General features: G+C 39.4%; 1 protein-coding gene across 1 annotated transcript in view; it reads left to right on the top strand.

Annotated features, from left to right (window-relative positions):
• LOC5564329 (neurotrimin) overlaps positions 1-25,436 on the top strand; it is a 350,656-nt gene that overhangs the window by 275,819 nt on the left and 49,401 nt on the right. The window contains exons 3-7 of the mRNA XM_021845227.1: positions 7,075-7,291; positions 21,184-21,342; positions 21,419-21,547; positions 21,843-21,993; positions 22,363-22,505. Coding sequence (XP_021700919.1) covers positions 7,075-7,291; positions 21,184-21,342; positions 21,419-21,547; positions 21,843-21,993; positions 22,363-22,505 — 799 coding nt within the window. The remainder of the gene's footprint in view (positions 1-7,074; positions 7,292-21,183; positions 21,343-21,418; positions 21,548-21,842; positions 21,994-22,362; positions 22,506-25,436) is intronic.

Genomic DNA, 25,436 nt, shown 5'->3' with positions numbered 1-25,436 from the left:
AGCCTGTTGAAAGAACTTCGAAAATGTAGCATCGGATCGGACATCAAACAATCTAGTAGGCATGGCACAACTTCGACGCCTCACTCCTATAGTAATGTCAGAATGGAATGCAAGGTTCTTCGTGGTGCTCCCGCTTGCCAACAACGATTCTGAGCTTCACAATTTGCATAATTTTGATAAAGTTCTGTATACAGAATCTGTATTTCTGTATTTTCCCTAAATATCTGTAATCTGTATAAACAGATTCTTGGTAACCAAATTTTCGAGAAAAACTATAAAACACAGATAAATCTGTATATGTGGCAACCCTGGTTGTAGTGATTTGTGTAGCGCTGAATAGCCGTTGTTGGCTAATGTGTTTAGTTGAATAGAAGTTTTTCCGATCGAATTTGGTTTTGGCTTTGCCAATTTTCGGACACGTTTACTTCAGTTCCAAGTTTTTTTTACGTTCTCAGTTTGCCTGGTGATTTTTCAGAATTGGCTGATAATGATGTGCCACGTGCCAACGATTTATGGAAAATGTATTGTTGTTTTTTGGAAAGATTACATTTAAAGCTGGCTTGTAGTGCGCTAGGTATTTGTCATGATTCTGCTGGTGGTTCGGGTACACCGCCCGAATAGTTTTTTTTTTCTTTTGAGATAAGTGTGACGCTGACAACCAAATAACGAACGGATTTGGTGAGTTTGTTCCGATTTAACTATATATTTTCGAGCAATCTGGGCTCTTTATGTATCATTGGGTATGGGCAATTTATTTTCTCATTTCAGAGAGCGAGTAATGGCGTTCAAGCCAAATCTTTTTAGCTAGGACGCATGATGGAAATACCTGTGTCCCATCCCTGGAAGACGAGCGCTTATGGAGTGACATTAACTTTCTTAGCTGCGTCACTCCCAACGTTGACTGAAACATTTCATTCACACTTTCACCCAATCACAAAAATATTAAAATACACATACACTAAATTTGAATCCGGTCGCATCACTCGTTTATAGTGAATCCTAGACCATTACCCTTCCCATCATCCAACTCCTTGACATCTATGAGGGCGTCGGTGAGTCGCTGGCCTCTCTTCTCTGTCATGTCATCATTATCCTTCCCTTTCCTTGTAACGGAGAAGGTGGGCGTGGCCGGCAATGAAAATTATCATGTATTTCCAACTCTGACTTCCGATTGGACAGCTATTTCATTCAAAATAGTGTTCCATAAGAAATTGGAATAAACGTGTTAATGTAACTAACATGAAAGTTTTCAGTACGCAATCTACGAAATACTCTGTTACCACGCAACGCAACGCAACTTAGACAGCAAATTGAAAATGACGGTTTTCATGCTGGTCATGACTGAGAAAGCTGTAAGATCATTGGCTAGATCATCGATCATCGAATTTCATTATTGATTAATTATTTGATCACAATTTTCATCCGTTATTGGACCAGTTCACTAAGACGGATTTGGTTGGTTGGTTTGGTTTGACTTTATTAACGAGATTTTTAGCCCTGGGCTAGTTCATCTCGGGACCAACGGCTTTACTTCCCTTCCGAAGGAAGTCGTCACTATAACTTTTTACGTCATAAGTGACTATGTCGGGGATGGGATTCGATCCCAGGTCCTCGGCGTGAGAGGCGAGTGTTCTAACCACTACACCAGGTCCGTCCCCTAAGACGGATTTGACAAAACTGGTCAGTATTGCGAAACTCTTATCAGCCAGTGATATTGTTCAAAAATTTCCTCATTATAACATCAAAAAGCTGTGAATCTGTATACTATTATGTTTTCCTTGGATTCTTTACCGAATTTAAACAAATAAGACTTATAATTTCGGAATTGTCGTAAATCGCAAACCAGTCCTATATGTAATAAGTAGGCATTGAGAAAATGTACTGAGAAGTTTTTGCGTTTTCGCCCAATTTAATCGTGCTGTATCATCAATGCAACGGAAAGATCATTGGAAGATTAGTTTAAAACTGATATTAACTCAGTTTTACTTGCAATTCATATTATTGCTGCAGTCTGGATTTCGTCGAAGCTAGAAACATGCAGAATATTTTAAAATTACTCATGAAGCTATAAATTATTGGTTAAAGGTTCAACTTGCGGAAACTTCTTTAATTATTTTGCTGAGGCTTCTTAATCATTTCAATTTTTTCTCCATTTTAATTTATCATGGAAATATGTTCTTATCATTTCATAGGAATTAATCAAGGAATATCTTGCAGAAATGTAAACAAAAATTTCTAGGGTCAAGAATTTCTAGGGTGGCCTGTCAACGTATAACCGCTTCTTTTTGTGTGGTCTGCGAAGAGCTTGAAGACCTTCTCACATCTTGCCATTTAGCTGCTCTACCAATATGATGTTTGAACATTCCAAGACCAATTAATATAATTTAAAGTTCTGTAATTTTGAAAAAAAATTAAATTTTAAGGTTTTTGTTTACTTAACTTGTTTCCGTTTTTCTAAATTGTTGAATTATTATTATTATTATTATTATTATTATTTACTATAATCGTCGAATTGAAAAAAAAAATCTAAATTTTATGAGGAATTATTACAATAAATCTCTCTTATGAATTTCTTTACTATTAAATAGTTAAAACTGTTTTTGTCGATTTCGAAAACAATATATAAAAAGCTTAAGGTCAAAAACAATCTCGCTGAATCATAATGTGAATTCTCACAATCTACTGAAAAAAATTTTATGCATGAGAGAGATTAAGGTTCTGTTCATTTCATAAAATGGATACCTTGGGCATGCAGGCACGGTAAATGGTTGGGTATGGCGTACCATTGGTACCTCGCATATCTGCAGGAATAAAATAGACCCCTTTGTGTGGTCCTTAGCCTTTTGCAACTCCTATCCTTACCTCCTCGTAATACTGGCTGGGGTACGAGTAACCTCAGGAAAGATCGGGTCTGTACTCAATGTAAAGAGCGGCTCAGAACAGCGTCTGTTTCCCATGTCAGGGGCGACTGATCATCGTCCAAGGCCAGAGAAGGACTCTAAGCTTAACTGCGCACTATGGTCCTCCCAACATCTAGGGGGTTTTGTGTCAGGCCCTGCAAGCCAGCAGTGAAAAAATCAAGCAACGAATAATCACCGAGAGAATACGAACTGTAAAGGGACTAGCGATTGGAAACTCGGTACGTGGACCTGTAAATCTCTTAACTTCATCGGGAGCACCCGCAAACTCGCCGACGTGCTGAAGGACCGCGGATTCGGCATCGTAGCGTTGCAGGAAGTGTGTTGGAAGGGATCATTATAAGAGATTTGAACGCTCAGGTTGGCCAAGAGGAGGAGTTTAGACCGACTATTGGAAAGTTCAGCGCTCACCGGCTTACAAACGAAAACGGATTATGATTAATTGATTTCGCCGCCTCCAAGAATATGACCATTCGTAATTCCTACTTCCAGCACAGGCTTCCATACCGATACACCTGGAGATCAACACAGCAGACAAAATCACAAATCGACCACCTTCTGATAGATGGATGGCACTTCTTCGACATTATCGACGTCAGGACCTATCGTGGCGCTAATACCGGCTCTGACCACTATCTGGTGATGGTTAAACTGCGCCCAAGACTCTTCTCCGTTTACAACGTATGGTACTGACGGTCGCCCCGGAAGATCTAGAGACGCTCTAATAGCTGGATGTCGTAACTGCGTTCGCGCAGCACCTCGAGCACCTGCATTACCGGAAGAGGGTGTGGGTGAGCTAGATGAAGCCCCTCTTGAAGACTGCTGGAGAAAAAAAATGGAAGCAGCCATGACCAATGCAGCTGAGAGCAACGTCGGGTACGTGGGAGTCGACGGAACAATTGGTTCGACAAGGAATGTAGGCAGATTCTGAAGGAGAAGAGTGCAGAGCGGGCGGTCATGCAGCAAGCAACCCGACAGTACGTGGAACGTTATAGACAGAAACGGCAACAGCAGACCCGCCTCTTTCGGGAGAATAAAACGTCGCTTGGAGCAAACGGAGTGCGAGGAGATGCAACAGCTGTGCCGATATCTAGAAACATGTAAGTTCTATCAGAAGCTCAACGCGTTCCGCAACAGATTCGTGCCGCGAGCAAATATTTGCAGGGATAAGGATGGGAGCAGTTTGACGGACAAGGGTGAGGTGATCGAAAGGCGGAAGCAGCATTTCGACGAGCACATGAATGGCGCTGAGAGCACAGGCAATGAAGGACGCGACAACGGAGGAATTGTCTTCCTCAGTACTGCGGGCGATGAAAACCCCCACTTTGAGGGAGTTTAATGATGCTATTCAACAGCTCAAGAACAATAAAGCTGCCGGTTAGGATGGTATTGGAGCTGAACTCATAAAGATGCCACCTTTTCATCGATTTCAAGGCGGCATACGATAGTATCGATCGCGTAGAGCTATGGAAAATCATGGACGAGAACATCTTTCCCGTGAAACTTACGAGACTGATAAGAGCAACGATGGAAGGTGTGCTAAATGATGTGAAGTTTTCAGGCGACTTCCAGTTCATTTGGATTCCGTGGGGGACCACGACAAAGTGATGGACTTTCGTTTCTTTTGTTAGATATTGCGATAGAAGGAGTTATACGGAGAGCCGGGCTTAACAGCCGGGGTACGAGTTCAAGTCAATTTGTTTACTTTGTGGATGGTATGAGCATTGTCGGCTGAACATATGAAAAGGTGGCAGACCTGACACTAGCCTGGGACATGGTTGTATGAAAAAATTCGATTCTCGCTCCATTTCACTTTTTGGATTGCATTTGGGTCCCATAACAACTGTGCAAAATTTCAGCTCGATTGATGAAACTATATTTTGGCGCCAGCCATTCAAAGTATGGGATTTACTATGGGAAAACTTACTTTTGCAAAGATAAATCGCCAGAGGTCGCCCATTGTCTTCTTTAAAAATTCTAAATGCAGATCTCGATAGGTATTTTTATGATGAACAACATTGTCGAAGACTGCAAAGCAATCCGATGCTTGTGAAAAAAGTTCAAAGGCATCCTGCTGGAGCAATGGAGCAATCAGTTTTTTTATTGCGACGCTTGTTCGATTACGGATCATAAACATTAAACAAAACTCCGAATTATTATTGCACTTTCGATTCAATTTACCTGAAAATGGGAAAACACATGGAGATGTTGACTACGCTAGAAGTCGTTCCTTTGCCATGGACCTGGAAGCGACGCGTTACGCAGTTAAAAATGCTTCTTTACTTCTGTTTCTATGAGCACTTCCACAGTTATAAGTCATTTTACGAGACGTTTCGGAACAGCTGATCGTCGCAACGGCGTCAATTGGCAGGAGACCTGGGATTTCGTTTTGATAAAATCTAGCATGATTTTTAGCAATGCCTCATCATTTTCATTACTGCAAGATTACAGCTAGTTATTGTATCAGCTATCACTTTGTTACCCATTTTTCACTTATAAAAGCACTTTCGTGATCAGAAATATTTAAAAAAATATTCTCCATTTAAGTTTTCGCCTGTATGAAAAGCTACGCTAAAAATGCGCACAGTCATCAACCATCATCATCGCGAAAACTGATGACGATGATTGAAAAGGAAAACTTTAATCCCAGGTCTGCTGTCATTTGACCAGCTTCGTAAAATGGCTTATTAGTTAAGAGCTTTCTTTGTCAATTGACAGTTTTTGCATGTGTACATCGTGTGGCAATTTTGAAGATACTCTATGTCCTGGGAAGTCAAAACGTTTCAAAACTAAAAGATCCTCGACATGGTTTTGCTGAATAGCTGCGCATTTACCCCTACGCTTTTGTAGAGAAAACGCTCCCTTAGTGGAGGTAGCTGCAATACTGTAGGTAGTGTGCTTTAACAGGTCTAATAAATGACCTTATTATATTTCTATGATGTACGATGCCAAAATGGTTCAAGCAATAGAATAATATCAGTAAAATTTCATTGTTAAGCTATTGAATACAATTATTCTGCATAAAATATTATTCAAACTTATAGAAGTGCATCAGTACTAAAAGAACCATGCTAAAAATATACATCCGCTCAAGAAATAGTGCAAGGGTTAAATTTTAAATAAATCATGATTTTCATGTAGGTATTTGAATGATGGAATTATTTGTAATCTACTAAATAATAAGTTAAAATCATATATGTTATGGTTTTATCAGCATGTTTCAACTGTTTTCCCTTAGGTGCACCACTAAAGGTACATTTGCCCTAGGACCCACAGTTTCAATTCAAATGAGTTAAATTTTTTTATCACTCAAAATCTGATCTTAAATTAAATGACAGCGAGGAGCGAAAACTGGTTTTGATCCACCCTAATAAGAAAACATAAAAAAATGTAATTGATTCATTCCTTAAGCTAAGTAGGGTAAGCGTTCCCTTAGTTGTGGGTGTTCCTATAGTTGCGGTAGTACCGTTTTCACTGATTTTATTACACTATTCACAGAACCGACACTGCCAATCGACGTATTAGCTTGTTGATACACGGAATAGCTGAAAACACCGTTCAAATTGCTTTAAAACTGATGAAATATCACTAAAATTGTCAAAACTTTTCTTACTTGTACCAATAGTTGCGGTAAAGTGTTCCTATAGTGGAGGATCCCATAAGAAAACAACGGATACCGCAACTATAGGAACACAAATTAAAAATATACCGCAACTAAAGGAACAGTGTACCAATAGTGGAGGTATTATTTTTCACTGACATTCCGTGGATTACTGCGATGAAATCATTTTTCTCATTAAGTCAATGCTCGTTACTTTCCGTTACAACATTAACATGTACATTTATTGCGCTTCATGAATTTAGGCGATTATATGAAGTTCAATCGTGCTTAATACCTCCACTATTGGTACATCTACCCTATGCTGTTTCGCTCAAGAAAAGTAAAGAAATTCCTTGACTGAATTGGTCAAAAAATTTTCTACAGAGAGCCCCATTTGAAATGACATTTCTTCTCAACTGCGTACTGCGATCAGAAAAATGTGATTTTCTGGACCATTTCTGGGAAGAAATTTTCAACGCATCGAGATAGACGATTCCTTTTCTTGTCATTAGCAAACCAGCCTTTAATTTTAAAACTTTTTCTCCTTGTTTGCAGGTCGCATGGATGCACTTCGAGCAGTCGGCCATTCTGACAGTGCACAACCACGTCATCACCCGGAATCCACGGATTAGCGTAACGCACGATAAGCACGACAAGCACAAAACCTGGTTCCTGCACATCTCCAACGTCCAGGAAGAGGACAAGGGCCGGTACATGTGCCAGATCAATACGGTTACGGCCAAGACCCAATTCGGTTATCTTCATGTGGTCGGTAAGTTCTCAAGTTGCTGCCCAAGGGGGTTATACGAAGAAAGAAAATGTTGAAAGTGGTTTGAGTTGTGGTTGTGGCTGCTATCCCTTCGCCCACAGCAAGCGCAAGCCAAAGATGTAAAACGGAGCTATAAAATCGAAAAATTGGCACGCTGACTAATTTACATATTGATACGATGCAAATTGATGAATCGATCGTTCCCTCTTTTGCCTTGCGGAGCTTCCGGGATGTTGCCTTTCCAAGGATGCGTTTGGCGTCAAGTTGTGCCGGGATATCGGGAAGGGAAACGGAAGGCGTGTGAGTGACAACAACTGGGTTTGGTATGCATATATGACTGGAGCACATATTTACCAATTCCGGCTCTGCGATAATTCACATTTTGTGGTTGATTTGGTGCGATGGCAATAACTTGTTGCGTCTGGTCGAGATGTCGTTGTACGCTTCGTTCGAATGTCGCTGCATCGCCAAACCCTGTTTGTAGTTACACGGTAGAGTTATTCGGGGCAAAGGTTTCAGTGGGTTGTTTTCAGTGTTTCTTTAATCCGGGGTAATATTGATGAGTTTTTGGGATATTTCCTAATTACTTTATTATAAAATGCAAATGTTGCAAAGTTTATGTCTGCTTCTCAGCTTAGTATTCTTATGATCACTTCTACAGTTAATACTGAGAGCTCTCTATGCCAATTTACTATTTTTGCATGTGTATATCGAGTGGCAGGTACGAAGATACTCTATGCCCTGGGGAGTTAAAAAAAATCCCAATACGAAAGATCCTCGACCGGTGGGATTTGAAACTGAAGAGCTGCGCGTTCACCGCTGCGCTACGGCCATTTGGGATTGAAGTTTATATGTTGACTTATAATGGTCGTACAAGAGCTTTAATGCTTTTGATTCAAAAGTTGTCCTGTGAGAACAGAACAGTTGGGTGCGCACTTTTGCCCCGCATTACCCTACGCTGTGGTGAACGTCGAAGTGATGAAAACCGCAGAACAGACGGAATGGAGCCAACTATGAGCAAGGGCTTCGTACGATGGAAACTGTGGAGCTTTAATTGATCCCGGAAAATGGCAGCTTTCATCACGGTGTTGCCTGTTGATGGATTCGTACGGTTCTAGCGAATGAGTAAATGTACTCATCCATAACAACAGCCGAACAGAAGGCATCAGTGAGTCATTATTCATTCGTCATTTTCGACACTCAATCAAGTCAACATAATTGCCATACGATGATTGTGACGATTTAATAACGGCTGTTGTGGATTTTCTGCGGAAAACCCATGCAGACAGGGGAATAATTTGATCAGCTCGTATGAAAAAATGCGATAATTGTAATAAGATCATAATCAACCGCGATGGGGTACCTGTGGGAATATGTTTGTACTGATCAGTAATATCTTCAAACTGGGAATTCATAGGAAGCGAGCTGTTTGACTTTTTAATTATTCATCACATAAAATCAAACGTTTTTGGACCCAGATAGCCTTAGCAGTAAACGTGCAGCTATATAGCAAGACCAACTGAGAGTCTTGGGATCGAATCCCACCGGTTGAGGATCTTTTCAGGTTGGCCATTTTCTCGACTTCCCAAGGCATAGAATATCTTCGTATCTGTCACACGATATAAACATGCAAAATAAATAAATTTCCACAGCCACAGCCAAAATGCTTGGAACAAATATTTAACACAAAACCCCTCAAAATGAACAATGTTTCGGTTGCGCCACTTTTTACAGCCAATATTAGCTTATTCCATCATGTAGATGTCCAAGGCCAGTTTCTAAGCCGTTGAAGAATATTTCAGTGCAATGAATTTTCTCGATTTTCTGGACAAAGAAAATTGAAGACAAAGTCTAAGTAATTGTAAATTGTTGAATGAATTCCTATGAACATGAATTCAGTAACGTTAAAAATCTGAAATTCCTATATCCCATGCTGTTGGATTTGTTGAGTTTCCGTCGGGATTTATGATTTAATCGTTTCTCAGTTTATAAGAATATGCATGAACATCTCAAATGTCGTAGATCTCAAATTGTTTTTCTCTCGCTGGAAAGCTCATTGATTGAGATTCGCTTAGGGAGAGATCCCCCAGTACCGGACACCTAAGCCGTTAAGATCATTATTCAAAAACTAAGGTGCCCCCACAGACCGTTGCTCAAGTAACCAAATACCACTTTAATTCGCCCTCTGTGCTAATATGTGCTATTATAGAGCTGACATGCCTTATATTAGCCGTTTAATAGCCCTTTAAGCCCAAAAAGGCGAATTATCGGGCAAGTGGTGACTTGGGTATTATGTAAAATCAAAATTGTAAATCGAGTCTGAGCACAAGGCTCGATTTCTGAGGTCACTCTGCACCTCTGAGCCAATTTAAAAAAAAATCCCTAGGAGGAATTTTGAAAAATCTTGATTTGATGTTTCTAGTTTAAGAACTCAAAATAATCAATATTAAAATTTTGCAATAACACTGAAAACAACTACAAAAATGCTCAAAAAGTTGGCAAAACTTTTCTCAACTGGTATAAAATTGTTGCCTTTGTTGAAACTAGCAATACTTACAACTGACTTAACTTTCCGGAGAGGCTTAAGTATGTTTTTTCATTGTTTACTGGTTTTAATTTAATTGATTGTTGATTTCTATGTTGGACCGATTCAAAGGTGAAACCAAATAAATTAACAAATAACAATGATTTACTTATTTACGTATTATTTGAAAAAAAAAAACATGGGTTCTGAGTATGAATGTAGCACAATAATAGATAGAAGTTAAGCCATGTGATTACTTTTATAGTCGAATAGAGCTAGTATCAACCCTTTTGTTTCAAATCTGGAACGATTTGGATGCTCTGGCACGCTCACGTCAATATAAGAATGAACAAACGCGAATGTCTTCCAGAGGACTGCTCATCTCCTCTTAATAAATGCAACTTTTTCTTCCGGCATTCTCACTAAATGACCAGCTCACTGAAGTTTGCCTATTTTATTCGCCTAATTATCTTCGCTTCTGTTCTCAAATAAATGTGCTTTAAGCCAAGAATCAGCGTTTTATCCAGGGCAAATTTGCAATGATACCATGATCCCACAGTTATGGATCAAATAGTGTGGAGTCCAACCTATAAAATTCAATAAAACGACATGGAAAACGTAAAATTGTAATTGAAAAGCACGAATTGAATCGTTTCAAATTGGAACTTCGGTTAGTAAACTGTTTTGAGTGTAATACTTACATAGAATTACATTAAAATTAAAAATTGCATCGATTTCTGAAAACCATATTATGGATCAATTTTCATATTATGGATCAAATTGTGACATATTACGGATCAGTGTGCAAAATCAAGAGATTTTAAACTCAATGCATCTGTATTGCATGATTTGGTGAAAGTTAACAATGTGTCACATATTACTGCAAAAAATAGCATTGTTAGAGCTGGAAACAAGGGTAAAATGTCCTTTTTTGTTATATACTGCATTGTAGAAACTGAGGCATGAACTGTTTTCGCTCCACACCAAGTTTTCCACCCATTTTTGTCTGCTAAAATCTGAAATTTACCAACCTTGATGTTGTATTAGTTTTATCCTTAGAGCTATTGTCTGAAAATGTCAAATCCAATGGTTAAAATGGTAGAAATCTACATTCTTTGGTAGTGATCCATAACCGTGGTAAACAATATTTTCCTGGTTCATATTACGGATCACTAGTTAGAAGTGCTAGTATTCGGTATTTAGAATCAACAATCAAGAAAACTGTTTTCTAAAGATGAATTCACACTAAATCGAAGCGAACGAGCATGTTTTATGCTATAACATTTGAATTTTTCCACCTGTGGGAGCTTATGAATGCTGACGGCACTTCTTACAGATAACGACCATATAATGATAGCTGTGTGGTACCAACTGAACATTTGTCAAATACACCGTTATTAAGCGGTTGAATGTTGTGCTTAACTTTTCAAATGCTAGAAGACAAATAGTACAACATGGGAAAAATATGTTTTACGGCAACGTTTATGTTTTGAGCGAGTTATCCGATGTTGAACGCCAAAGTGATCCGTCACTGTGGGTGATCCGTAACTGTGTTGGCAAGGTATCTAGTTTGAGTATGTTTGCATTCATAGTTGCACTCTTTGCATTATTATTGAAAACTGTTTTAGTTTTCCAAACACTTTTCAGTGTTGTACGATAAAGGATCGCGAGGTGTTTTGGCGAAGTTGTTAACGAAATAATGGATCCATGAAGTCAGATAAGCCTTTATCAAGCAATAGTGTAGAAATCCCGTTTCTTTTTGCAAATTACGGGTCCCTAAGCTGGTAACATAATCCGTGAAAAAAGATAATCGTGGTCAGAACCAGAGTGTCATATTTCTCAGGTATACCTAAATGAGCTAGTGTACCATGCGATATCCCATATCGCAGCTCACAGATAATGTGAGACACGTGATGCAGATACGTACAAAATATATCTTAGTGAGTTAGTCTCGTGAGACATCTTGTGAGGCTCGTCACATGCGCTTACTAGGAGTACTTTTATGCAGTTGTGTTTGCCTAGTACAATAACCCCATGGAAGCATACGGCTTCGGTCTATGCCTATGCTTCTTCGGTGGCCAGCACAAGTTTTTCGATTCAAATGCTAGAGACTCAACCGTGTTGAACCGCGTTAGTCCTTTCAAACTGCTCACAGGCAGTTCAATCCATAATTTAATCCATTTTCATTGCCTTTGAAACCATCGCCTGCGAGTCTCAAATGCACTGTCACATTGAGATTTTCTCATGAGACGACGCATGAGCCAGTGCAGATGTGATCGTTTGAGTTAGTACATTGCTACATGAGATCTAAAAAAAATGTGTCTCTCCATAGCACAAGCTCAAGCGCGTGGTTATTTTTGTGCGCTCATGGCAAGCTGATCTCAAGCTCTTGATGTGAAGCGCGTATAAATGATGTCTGGTCAGAACACGTTTTTTTACTACACAGGAAACAACGTCACAAGTGTTATATTGCTCTTCAACAATTCAAACTATATCTCCATCAAGCACTGCCTCAGCATAAACACATCTGAACCTGCTACTTTCTCTACTTGCAACCATATACGTTTGGGTAGAGTAAGTGGCATTACAAGCTTTTTCTAGTTATCCATCTTTAAAATAGTGAAACCTTGCTCTACTGCACTTCGATCGATTCCAATAACGTCATCGTCTCAAAAATCAAGGAGTATATGCGACAAAGCGCAATATTGAATAACAAATTCGTAAAACTCATCTCCTTTTCATTCCATGTAATTTTACAAAAGAAGAAATAGGCTCCTCGTCTACAATTCTTACAATAGATTGTATTGATCAGCTTAATTAACTTTAAGTCTTTGATGTTACCTGCCACACCTATATTTTCGTAACTGAGTCGACCGTGACCTAGAAATCAATGAACACATTGACGACGAATTCTATTAACCATTTTTACGCTTTTACGCTCAATAGTTACGTTGCCATGAAATAAACACAGTTTCAGCAAAAAAATTAAAGTCTATGGTGAGGATTCACAAAAAATCTTAACAATGTGTCGTCGATATCTGATAGCTCTATAGAATTAATTTTGCATTTAATTAATACAAAATTTATGCTAGTTGATCCTTTAGGAACAGTGAGCGTTGTAAGAAATATTTACGGTTGGAAACATTCAACTATTTTACTACTACGGGGGAGAAAACTCACGCTTACAACAAAAGGTCCAGAAAATGTTAAAAGTCCAAGTAATACAATGCATGTCTCCGTCGTTTTCTCAGCGATTTTCATTATTACTGCAGCACAAGAATCAGACACTATTTGAGATCATTACCCATTTGAAATATATCTAAAAAGATAGTACATTCATCTAACAAAAGATACTTTTCAATATTATTTGTTACCGGTTTTTGGCACAAATTAAGCAATGTAACAATATTTAAGGTAACTTATCGATAACACTCAAAGTTTTTTTACTCAAGAAACCTCGAAAAACATTATTTTTATTATTTTTTCCCTATACACAAATAATCGACCCAGTGACATGTAGTTTTTTCTACTTGTATTTGATTTAAGAAGCCCAGCAAACATATTTGGGCAGAAATATAAATTTTTGATTACACTCAAAATATCTTTTAATTAAAAACCTACAAAAATTATTATTATTTTTTTAACACTGTTTGCCAATAAAGCGAAACTCAAAGCAACAACTGGTAGATTTCTCGACTGAAAGATGACTGCTGAAGTCTACACTTTTTTATATTTAACTTTGGGAGGGATTATTAGAGTATGTTTAAAACTACAAATAAACTTTAACACTTCACTTTTTGCAAAAAAAAAAAAAAAAAATACTAAAATCACTAAGGTGAGCAAATACTTTTAAACTCTAATATGTGTTGCTTATCTTGACAGATAGGCCTATTTCGTCTGCGACTTACAGACTTCTTCAGTGTCGATCCCCATACATCATTGGAATCTTTTTTTTCTGATGATGTTGTACAATTAAATAAATAAAACAAAGACTTGTAGTTTTTTTTTTACATTAATCAGCTAATAGAAGTTCATCGAAAATGTATGGTTTGAAATAGAAAATTTTTATTACCCTTAAATTTATTTTACTAGTATTACGAAAACAGTATTTTCGTAACTGTTTGTTTTTAAATCAAAATGTAATGCGATGATTCGTGAATTCGTTTATTTTTCCCAAACTTTTTATGCAAACAGTCTAATGTTGAAAAAACAACATGTCATCGCTTTGAGTTTGGATTAAAAAAGAGGTTAAATAAAAGGATTTATCCTAGTTTTTTTTAAATAAATAATAAATTTATCGAGTATTTTCTAATATTTAATTCTTGCTCTAACATGTTCACTAGACATCTAAAAGAAAATTATTGTCAAGAAATAAACAACATGTCATTGTGGTCCTTCGGAAATCTAGGGGGTTGGTGTCAGGCCCTGCGAGCCAGCCGTAAAAACACATCAGCACAGGAACGTCAACGAGAGAATACGGACCGGAACAATCGGCAAAGACCACAGCGACGAAAATGGACTAGCGATTGGAAACTCGGTATGTGGAACTGCAAATCTCTCAACTTCATCGGAAGTACTCGCATACTCTCCGATGTACTGAAGACCCGCGGTTTCGACATAGTAGCGCTGCAGGAGGTGTGCTGGACAGGAGCATTGGTGCGAACGTTTAGAGGTAATCATACCATCTACCAGAGCTGCGGCAACACACGCGAGCTGGGAACAGCTTTCATAGTGATGGGTGATATGCAAAGGCGCGTGATCGGGTGGTGGCCGATCAATGAACGAATGTGCAAGTTAAGAATCAAAGGCCGATTCTTTAACTTTAGCATAATCAACGTGCATAGCCCACACTCCGGAAGCACTGATGATGACAAGGACGCATTTTACGCGCAGCTCGAACGCGAGTACGACCGCTGCCCAAGCCACGACGTCAAGATCATCATAGGAGATTTGAACGCTCAGGTTGGCCAGGAGGAGGAGTTCAGACCGACGATTGGAAAGTTCAGCGCCCACCGGCTGACGAACGAGAACGGCCTACGACTGATAGATTTTGCCGCCTCCAAGAACATGGCCATTCGTAGCACCTATTTCCAGCACAGCCTCCCGTATCGGTACACCTGGAGATCACCTCAGCAGACAGAATCGCAAATCGACCACGTTTTGATCGATGGACGGCACTTCTCCGACATAACCGACGTCAGAACCTATCGTGGCGACAACATTGACTCCGACCACTACCTGGTGATGGTGAAACTGCGCCCAAAACTATCCGTCATCAACAATGTACGGTACCGACGCCCGCCCCGGTACAATCTCGAGCGGCTGAAACAGCCGGATGTCGCCAATGCGTACGCGCAGCATCTTGAGGCAGCGTTGCCGGATGAGGGCGAGCTCGATAGGGCCCCTCTTGAGGACTGCTGGAGGACAGTCAAAGCAGCCATTAACGACGCTGCCGAAAGCGTTGTCGGATATGTGGAACGGAGCTCAAGAAACGATTGGTTCGACGAGGAGTGCCAAGAGGTTTTAGAGGAGAAGAATGCAGCGCGGGCTGCAATGCTGCAACATGGTACGCGGCAAAACGTGGAACGATACAGACTGAAGCGGAAACAGCAAACCCGCCTATTCCGGGACAAAAAGCGCCGCCTGGAAGAGGTGGAATGCCAAGAGATCGAGTTGCTGTACCGTTCTCAAGAAACGCGGAAGTTCTATCAGAAGCTCAACACATCCCGCAAAGGCTTCGTGCCGCGAGCTGAGATGTGCCGGGATAAGGATGGGAGCATCTTGACGGACGGTCGCGAGGTGATCGAAAGGTGGAAGCAGCACTACGATGAACACCTGAATGGCGCAGAGAACACAGGCACAGAAGGTCAGGACAGCGAAGGCGATGGCTACGTCAGCACAGCGGACAGCGGAAATCAACCAGCTCCCACGATGGGGGAAGTTAAGGATGCCATTCAACAGCTCAAGAACAACAAAGCCGCTGGCAAGGATGGTATCGGAGCCGAACTCATCAAGATGGGCCCGGACAGGTTGGCCGCTTGTCTGCATCGGCTGATAGTCAGAATCTGGGAAACGGAACAGCTACCGGAGGAGTGGAAGCAAGGCGTTAAATGCCCTATCTACAAAAAGGGCGACAAACTGGAGTGTGAAAATTATCGTGCAATCACCATCCTAAACGCCGCCTATAAAGTGCTATCCCAGATTCTCTTCCGTCGTCTATCACCTATAGCAAACGAGTTCGTGGGAAGTTATCAAGCAGGTTTCATCGACGGCCGCTCGACAACGGACCAGATCTTTTCCGTGCGGCAAATCCTCCAGAAATGCCGTGAGTACCAGGCCCCTACACACCATTTGTTCATCGATTTCAAGGCGGCATACGATAGTATCGACCGCATAGAGCTATGGAAAATCATGGACGAGAACAGCTTTCCCGGGAAGCTCACAAGATTGATCAGAGCAACGATGGACGGTGTGCAAAACTGCGTGAAGATCTCGGGCGAACACTCCAGTTCGTTCGAGTCTCGGCGGGGACTACGACAGGGCGACGGACTTTCGTGCCTGTTGTTCAATATTGCGCTTGAAGGTGTCATGCGGAGAGCCGGACTTAACAGTCGAGGCACGATTTTCACGAGATCCGGACAATTTGTGTGCTTCGCGGACGACATGGATATTATTGGGAGAAAATTTGAAACGATGGCAGATTTGTTCACCCGCCTGAAACGCGAAGCAACAAGAGTCGGGCTAATGGTGAATGCGTCGAAAACAAAGTACATGCTGGTTGGCGGAACTGAGCGCGACAGGACCCGCCTAGGAAGCAGTGTTACGATAGATGGGGATACCTTCGAGGTGGTGGACGAGTTCGTCTACCTCGGATCCTTGTTGACGGCTGACAACAATGTTAGTCGGGAAATACGAAGGCGCATCATCAGAGGAAGTCGTGCCTACTATGGGCTCCAGAAGAAACTGCGGTCAAGAAAGATTCACCCCCGCACCAAATGCACGATGTACAAAACGCTCATAAGACCGGTATTCCTCTATGGGCATGAGGCGTGGACTATGCTCGAGAAGGACTTGCAAGCTCTTGGGGTTTTCGAACGCTGAGTGCTAAGGACGATCTTCGGTGGCGTGCAGGAGAACGGCGTGTGGCGGCGAAGGATGAACCACGAGCTCGCTCAACTCTACGGCGAACCCAGTATCGTGAAGGTAGCTAAAGCTGGAAGGATACGCTGGGCAGGGCATGTTGCAAGAATGCCGGACAACAACCCTGTAAAGATGGTGTTCGCCACGAATCCGGTCGGAATAAGAAGGCGTAAGGCGCAGCGAGCTAGGTGGATTGACCAGGTACACCAGGACCTGGAGAGCGTGGGTCACAGTCGAGGATGGAGAGAAGCGGCCATGAACCGAGGGAATTGGCGAAATATTGTTGGCGAGGCTTTATCAAGATAATTGATGTAAAGCCAAATAAGTAAGTAAGTAAGTCATTGTTTCCTATTTTCATTCACAAACTAACAGGCTAACAACTTGAGCTTTAGAAGCTCTTCAGGTAAAAAAAAAAAAATAAGTGTACACAAAAAGCTTTATTTCTGGTCTAACGCGTTGACTAGACTTTAACAATCAATGCATCGATGAAAAAACACATATAATTACCATGAATTTCGATTTATAGGCAAACATTTAAAACAAGATTTTAAGTTGTTTTTTGAGGAAAAGAAATTTTGAGTGTTTTCCAAAAAAACATTTTTTCTCAAACATAGTTTCTAGAGTTCGAGAATGAAATTCATGTCGAAAAAATTTCAATGCCATCGCTTCAAGTTTATATTTACAAGCAAATTGTTTAAACGATGAGGGTTTTCTGATTTTTTTTGCAAAATGAATTTTGAGTGTAATTTGAAATTTTTATTTTACCCCAAAACATATTGACCAAAGTTCTATAAGCAAATAAATACAAAAAAAAAATTGCTTTGAATTTCGATTTATAGGCTAATAAGTTTGAAACTAGGCTGTCTTGTAGTTTTTTTGAACAAAAGAAATTTTGAGTGTTACCAAAAATGTCTCTTTCTGCTCAAATATAATGACTGTGATTGTACAATCAAATTTATCACCAGTCATGTAGTTCTATGTCATTGCAACTCTATTTATTGGCATACATTTACACAAAAATAAGTTTTTTTAATGTTTATTTTAGGTAAAATACATTTTGATTGTTTTCATAGTTTACTATTCCTTCCCATAGATGGTCACTGAATTTCTACAGGAATGATTGATTCTTAGACAAAGAGGTTGTAAACCTATGGTTCCTCGTAAATTTTTGGTAAAACATGTTTTATGTGTAATCCAAAATAACTATGTCTGCTGAAATATGTTCGTTGGACATGTACAAGCAAATTTATACTGAAAAAGCTCTTTATCATCGCTATAAATTTTGATTTATATGCAAACAGGTCGGACACCTAAAGTGTCACGTAGTTTTCAGAGTAAAAAAAATTTGGAGTGTAATCTATAATTAATATTTCTACTCAAAAATGTTCACTGGACTACTTCAGTCAAATTTATGTCAATAAAATCACATGTCATCGCTTCGAAGTTTGTTTTCTAAGCAAACAGTATTTATTATTATTTTTTAGTAAAATAAATTTTGAGTTTAATCAAAAAGTTCTATTTCTGCTAAAATCGATTTCACTGCGCTTCTACAAAAACTTTCATGTCGAAAAAACTTGAATTTCGTTTATTTGAATTGAATTTCGTTTTATTGTTAAATGTTTTTTTTTCGCGCGGGCATTGATCTAGCATGATGCTTGGTTCCATTGCTGAAAGATTTTTCGAAATCGCTGCAAAAGCAACAAAGATATGCTTTGACAAATCTGGATATCCGACTTTTCCAGGGGGTTGGATGTGCACAAGTAAGGTAGAATGTTGAAAAATAAACTGCAAATTAATAAGGTCCCGTCTATAACGCTCCACGTTCTGCCGTGTCCCTTACTGCAGTAGGGGAAGTGGTGGTAAAATGAACAGGGGTGGTAAAATGAACACCGTGTCTTTTACCGAGAAAAAACAAATTTCGATTAATTTTTATTACGCACGGAAGATTCAGAGAATAAATCTGCGTGTTCGAGTTGATACGTAGGTCAATTGAAGTGAAGATATCAACCAAATCTAAGATTTTAGGAAACCACGTTTGAAAATTAGAACAGACGTAACTTTTGGCTCGGAAGACTTGAGGTTTTTCAATGAGGTGAATATCGTTATGATATGATGTCAAGTCTGATACTTTGAGAATTCTTTTTGAATGGGTTACAATCATTAATGGATGTATTTTCGGTGGGGCAATGAGAATTTTCAGAAATATTTGTTTTGCTCACGTTTTTTGCGTGGTGTTCATTTTACCACCAACCGCTGTTCATTTTACCCACATAGTGCAGGTAAAATGAACATTTGCATCGCTTTTTGATAGCGATGAAAATATGTGGAAATTTAGCTATTTAAGTCTGAATCCATGTTGCTGCTATAGATTACATCCCTATTTTTGATGTTGTGCAATAGAACTATACAAATTCCTCGTTTTCCTATCAAAAACAAGATGATTTCCTTAAGGTGTTCATTTTACCACCCCTCCCCCTATGACCGACCGCGCTGCATACTTCTCCTCCAGAATCTGCCTACATTCCTCGTCGAAACAATCGTTCCGTCAACTCCATCCCACATACCCGACGTTGCTCTCAGCTGAATTGTTGGTGGCTGCCTACACTGTTCTCCAGCAGTCCTCAAGAGGGGTTTCATCCAGCTCACCCTCTTCCGGTAATGCAGCCTCGAGGTGCTGCGCGTATGCCGCTGCGACATCCGGTTGCTTAAGCCGCTCTAGGTCATACCGGGGTGGCCGTCGGTACCGTACGTTGTTAACGACGGAGAGTTTTGGGCGCAGTTTAACCATCACCAGATAGTGGTCAGAGTCAATGTTAGCGCCACGATAGGTCCTGACGTCCATAATGTCGGAGAAGTGTCGTCCATCAATCAGAACGTGGTCGATTTGTGATTCGATCCGCTGTGGTGATCTCCAGATGTATCGGTATGGAACGCTGTGTTGAAAGTAGGTACTACGAATGGTCATATTCTTAGAGGCGGTGAAGTCAATTAGTAGTTAGTCGTTTTCGTTCGTCATCCGGTGGGCGCTGAACTTTCCAATAGTCGGTCTGAACTTCTCCTCCTAGCCAACCTGAGCGTTTAGATCTCCTATGATGATTTTGACGTCGTGCCTTGGGCAGCCAATATCCAAAAAACTAGACGTGCTGTTATATTTTTGAAAACGGCAATGAATTCAGAAATCCTTAATTGAGTGAATAGCGGTATTTTGGTGCTTGAGACAAAAACGTGTTTCGCATCAAAAGAAGGAGGTATTTGGTATTTCTCGATTGAACACATTTTGCCAAAAATGCTGAGCACGAAGAAACTCAAAAGAACAGCCAATCAAATGAAGAAAGGTGCCTATCAGACGACCAGAGTCTATACCGGGAACTGGCATTCGAGATACTGGCGATCGTGGAAATGCCAAAGTAGCATACCCAACATTGCACTTGGCATTAAAACTATGTAACAGAAAGTTTTACTGCCAAAAAAAAAATTAAGCTTTTAAGTAATGATTGACAAATTTCAATGTAGTGGCTCTGTGAATTTCATTTAAAATAATCTCAACAGTAATCTGAGTCTAGCTATCAACTGAGTATCGTCGTGCGGGGTGACTTTGGGTCGTATTTCTTACAGAAAACTAAATTATATGATGAAAGCAATGTGGCAAGCTCCAAGAATAATTAATCTTTTTGCGTTCATTTCTGCCGTGAGCTTCATCAAAAAGGACGGTCATTCGAGGGTCCGATTTCACTCCGCACGGTTGTATTTCTCTTTAAGCTCATACAAGTTTTTTGAATAGTAGTGGTAAATTGCCTAGGACACATTACATTTTACGGTAGTCTATAGGAAATCTTAGGAAAGTATGCATCGTTTTGTCTTAAATTCCTAATATGTTTCATATTCCAAACATTCGTCTTTATATAACGGTTTGTTATGAAAATTGTCTTCACATGTTGAACAATTATTCTATGATTAAATTTGAGCAACCGGCATGAAATTTTGACAGATATCGACAAATATACTCAATTTTGAGCATCTTCGATTTCGAGTGATTCAATTAATTCAAAATGTGCTCCATTTTTCGAACATCTACGATAGTTACTTAAATTCTAATATAAACACTAAGCTGAGAAACATGACCTGCCCCATTTGGGACGTAGCGCCAGAAAAATAGAAGAAGAGCGTATCAACAAAGGTATTTTTCACTAGTCAGATTCCTAGTTCTACTTTGTTTTCATTCTACTTCCAGTGCCACCCAACATAGACGATTCAGTTTCCAGCAGCGACGTTATCATTAGAGAAGGCGCCAACATAACCCTTCGATGCAATGCCACCGGAAGTCCACCACCTTCGATAAAGTGGAAACGTGACGGTCCATTGAAGATAACCGTGTCTAAAAATATCACTGGTAATTTGTACTAATTACTTAGTATCACTTTTCAATTACTATTCGTTTCGCATTCCGCATTTCCATGTATTTACAGTGAATGACTGGGAAGGTGAGGTCCTAACGTTGGAGCGGGTCACTCGCCACGACATGGGAGCCTACTTGTGCATCGCTTCCAATGGAGTTCCACCGAGTGTGTCCAAGAGGATCAAAGTCAGTGTCGATTGTGAGTATTGGCTCATTGTGTGTCTAAATTTTATTGAACAGCACTAATCTGCCCATAAAAGCATAATTGTCTCAAATGGAAAAATGAGGCATTGGGAAAATGGTTTGAAGTTTGCCTACAAGTGTTGATTATTTTCTAAAACATTTCTGCATAACATATTCTTTTGTATTAGCAATTTAAAAAGATGTTGTCTTGAAAATCCATATGAAACAGTTATGCTTTTATGCACAGTAATACTGTGGCAACTCGATAATTGTATTGCCTTTTTTTCTGTTCTATCCCTCACCCTGAACAGTTCCACCGATACTGTGGACTTCGCATCAGCTCGTTGGCATCCCCTTGGGCTATAATGTTACACTGGAATGCATTACGGAAGCACATCCTACCTCACTCAACTACTGGACGCGAGATAACGATCAAATGATACATGAGTCCGTGAAATACAAGTAAGTTCATTTCAATAATTGCGTTTGTTCTCCGGGAACAGTTTACAGTTTACCATTCAAACACCTCGGGCATCTTTCGTTTTGTATTGAAATGACAATTAAATTCAACAAAACTGGTTGTAGATGGTTATAAATTTACACTTTGTCGAAAGCGTAACGACTCGTCAAATATAAAATAAAGTGTATCGGATTTTTTTTTAAGATTACCTGATAGAATGGAAAACTGGGTGTGTCTGTACTCTGTTAACATGTTTGCGTAACTTACACCTCTCCTACTGTCAATAACAAGTGCATCTAATCAGCTTACCATCAAATTCAAACAAATCTCATAGCACTTAATACTCCCGGTTTCCATCTTCTCATTCACAGGACTGAATCCATTCCTGGAACACCTTCGTACAAAGCGGTGATGCGACTGCACATCAGCGAGGTGCAGCAATCAGACTACGGTATCTACAAGTGCATAGCCAAGAACCCACGAGGAGAAGCCGACGGAACCATCAGATTATACTGTAAGTACAAGTTGCTCTGGCACAATTGGGATCCGTACGGTTCCGAATGAATGCTCTTGCTTTGTCAACAATATAATTCCTTCTGAACCCCGATATACTCAATGTGTGGTGGACTTAGAATGGTATAGAGTAGGGTGGGGCAAACGTTCAACCTTAATGAAATAATCAGTATTTCCAAAAAAAACTTGTATTTGAAAAAATATACACAATAAATTTTGATCAGAACTTCAAACATACAAATATCGAAAACTTTTTAAAACCGAAATAGATTTTCATAACGAAAACCTGTCTCTTGAACAACATTCGAACCACCATTCAATTTATTATATTTGATTTGAATTAAGCTTGAAATCTTGAAAATAAACATTTGCCCCACTTTACTATAAAGGAAGATGTTGCTGCTGCAAATAAACACCCCCACACAAAGTCACCGAGCAACAAGTGTTACCGTTTGAGCAAATCGATGGTAAATAAACAACACTTGCTCACACTCAGTACTCCCGGCCAATAGGATAATTCTGGTGGAAAGCTACCTAATGCCATTCTGGGGATGACAATAAATGGAACAAACAGTTGCAGTGGGTATTGTAGTGGGAATGTGGTGGATGTTGGTCTATCTGACCTGTATCTACAGATTGAAAATGTTTATTGTGTTCTGTGGACAAACATGATCTTGGATGAACTTGATATAGTTAGAGAGCGTACATACATCTCACACCAATTAAATTTGTTCCAAATTATAAGTTTAAATGAAAATTTACAAACATGTTTTACAATTTTTCCATTTTTCTCTCTTAAACTATGTGGGTTCTTGAATTTTTTGTCTTGGTGAAATAACTTTTGAACGCTCACTCTGATCAATTGTCCTAGATAACCATAGCTTTAAAGAGCTTTATTTGTGAATCTATGACATTTGGTCGAATGACGTTTGGTACATACATTTACAGTACATTTGGCCGAACGGACATTTCGTCTAATGTACATTTGGTCGAAAAGGTTTAATTACAACAAAAAGTATAAGACATTTGATCGAACCGATATTTCATGGAAAGAACATGTGGTCGAATCTAAACAGTATGGAAGCAAAGTTTTACGCTTAGTGTAGCATACCAGTTGGATCCATAACCCAAAATAAAACCCATGTTGAAAAATAACACACACCAACCATCCTAGCACCAAAGCAATGACCAGGCAATTATGCAATCACAAACGGCACATATGGAAGTCATTAACCACCGAGGTGCATCGTTCTATCGGCTCACCTTACCTCCCTCGGTGAGGTCCGGAGCTGGTTGCAGGCAACTCGGAGGAGTCAAATAACAAGCCAAGCCAAAGTGATCGCGACAAATAACCGATATTGCTTAGCATGCAAAAATGAACTTTTTGGTCACATTGTCAATCCAGTTGTCTCACCTATGCAACAAATTACTCTTTCTATCATACACACTTTAGCAAACTGTTCCAGACCTCGAAAATGTATAAAAACCTTTGAACTGCAATAAACGAGACGATTCTTTTACATTAGCTCGACTCAATTGGACGTGTCCAAATTTGGCCATCGACCACTAATTGAAGAACCCTTAAGCGACCCAACTGGCAGACGTCAGGATGACTATCGTTTAGCAAGTAAATTCAAATTCGTCGCGATTCAATTAAGAACAGCGAGGTTCGCAAAACCACGTTGTACCGCGGCGTACCAGTGATCGCGGCGTACGAGTGATAAGTAACCTAAATTAGTCTAATTATCGTCGAGAGTAGCATTTTGTCGCTAATACACAGAGTGATTGAATAATTGGAACATTTATCAGCCATTTTACCAACAATCAAACAAAATTGTTATATATATAATTATATAATTTAATAATATTAATTATATAATTTGACGGACCATAATACTGATCTACATTTTGCGTTTTTTGGCGTTCCATGCTGCTTTTTCATTCAGGCATGTTCTGCGAGTTGAAATAAGCTAATCTTAAATAGAAGCAAATCACCTTGTTTCACCTCAGCCAACTCGTCTTCCCTTATCCGATACACGGTGCTCCAATTACCGTTATTATCAAATAAAATATACCATTCAAACGGCAGTCAGCAGTTGATTTCTGACGTTGATCTGCACTTCTGGGCTGATTTAAAAAAAAAATCCCTAGTCAGAATTTTGAGTTACGCCCTTTTGAAGTTTATATGATAGAAATCACACGAAATATGCCACTTTAACTTGTTTAAACAAAGAGATTATAATAAAATTTTGTAGTTTTAATTTTTATATGGTTTTAGATATTAAAAAATACATTTTTCTAAAATTTGTCTTGACCGACATTTGAAAAGGGCTAATGCTATGTTTACTTATTACTAATAAGCCAATACACGAAAAATGATATCTACCAAATTAACGCCTGTTAGTGATTTTAGGAAATTGTCCAAAGCATTCAAATTTGTATGAAAAATTCTTCGACAGGATATGCAGATACGCCCTTTTGAAATGTATGGAAAGAATATAGAATATGGGATATGGTGGATTCTGCTCCATCTGTAATCAACGGTTAGCTAGGTGCAAACATAATCATTACACTTGCGGTTGTTCTCATTTCATTCAATTTAGCAAGTTGCATAGAAGTAATGATTCAAATTGTATTCAAATGTAACACTACCGAACCTCCTCGTTACGTAATATTTGAACGATTCCAAATTTACACGTACACATGTTGTCTATACTGACATTGAAAAAGGACCAAAGTATAATTGAAATATACACATTTCAATATAGCTGAACAATGACTGTATCAAAGTTGATCGAAACACTCGAACATCACTTATCTTTATCTATATTATATAGTCATACATACATACTTCTATTCTAATCTGTTCTATTCTATTCAATTATACTCTACTTAAATTTATTCTACTCTGATCAACCCTACTTGTTCTTAT

Source organism: Aedes aegypti, chromosome 2 (assembly GCF_002204515.2).
Source record: "Aedes aegypti strain LVP_AGWG chromosome 2, AaegL5.0 Primary Assembly, whole genome shotgun sequence".
In the NCBI taxonomy this organism is placed as follows: Eukaryota; Metazoa; Arthropoda; class Insecta; order Diptera; family Culicidae; genus Aedes; species Aedes aegypti.
This window is presented reverse-complemented; position numbering and strand designations above follow the sequence as displayed.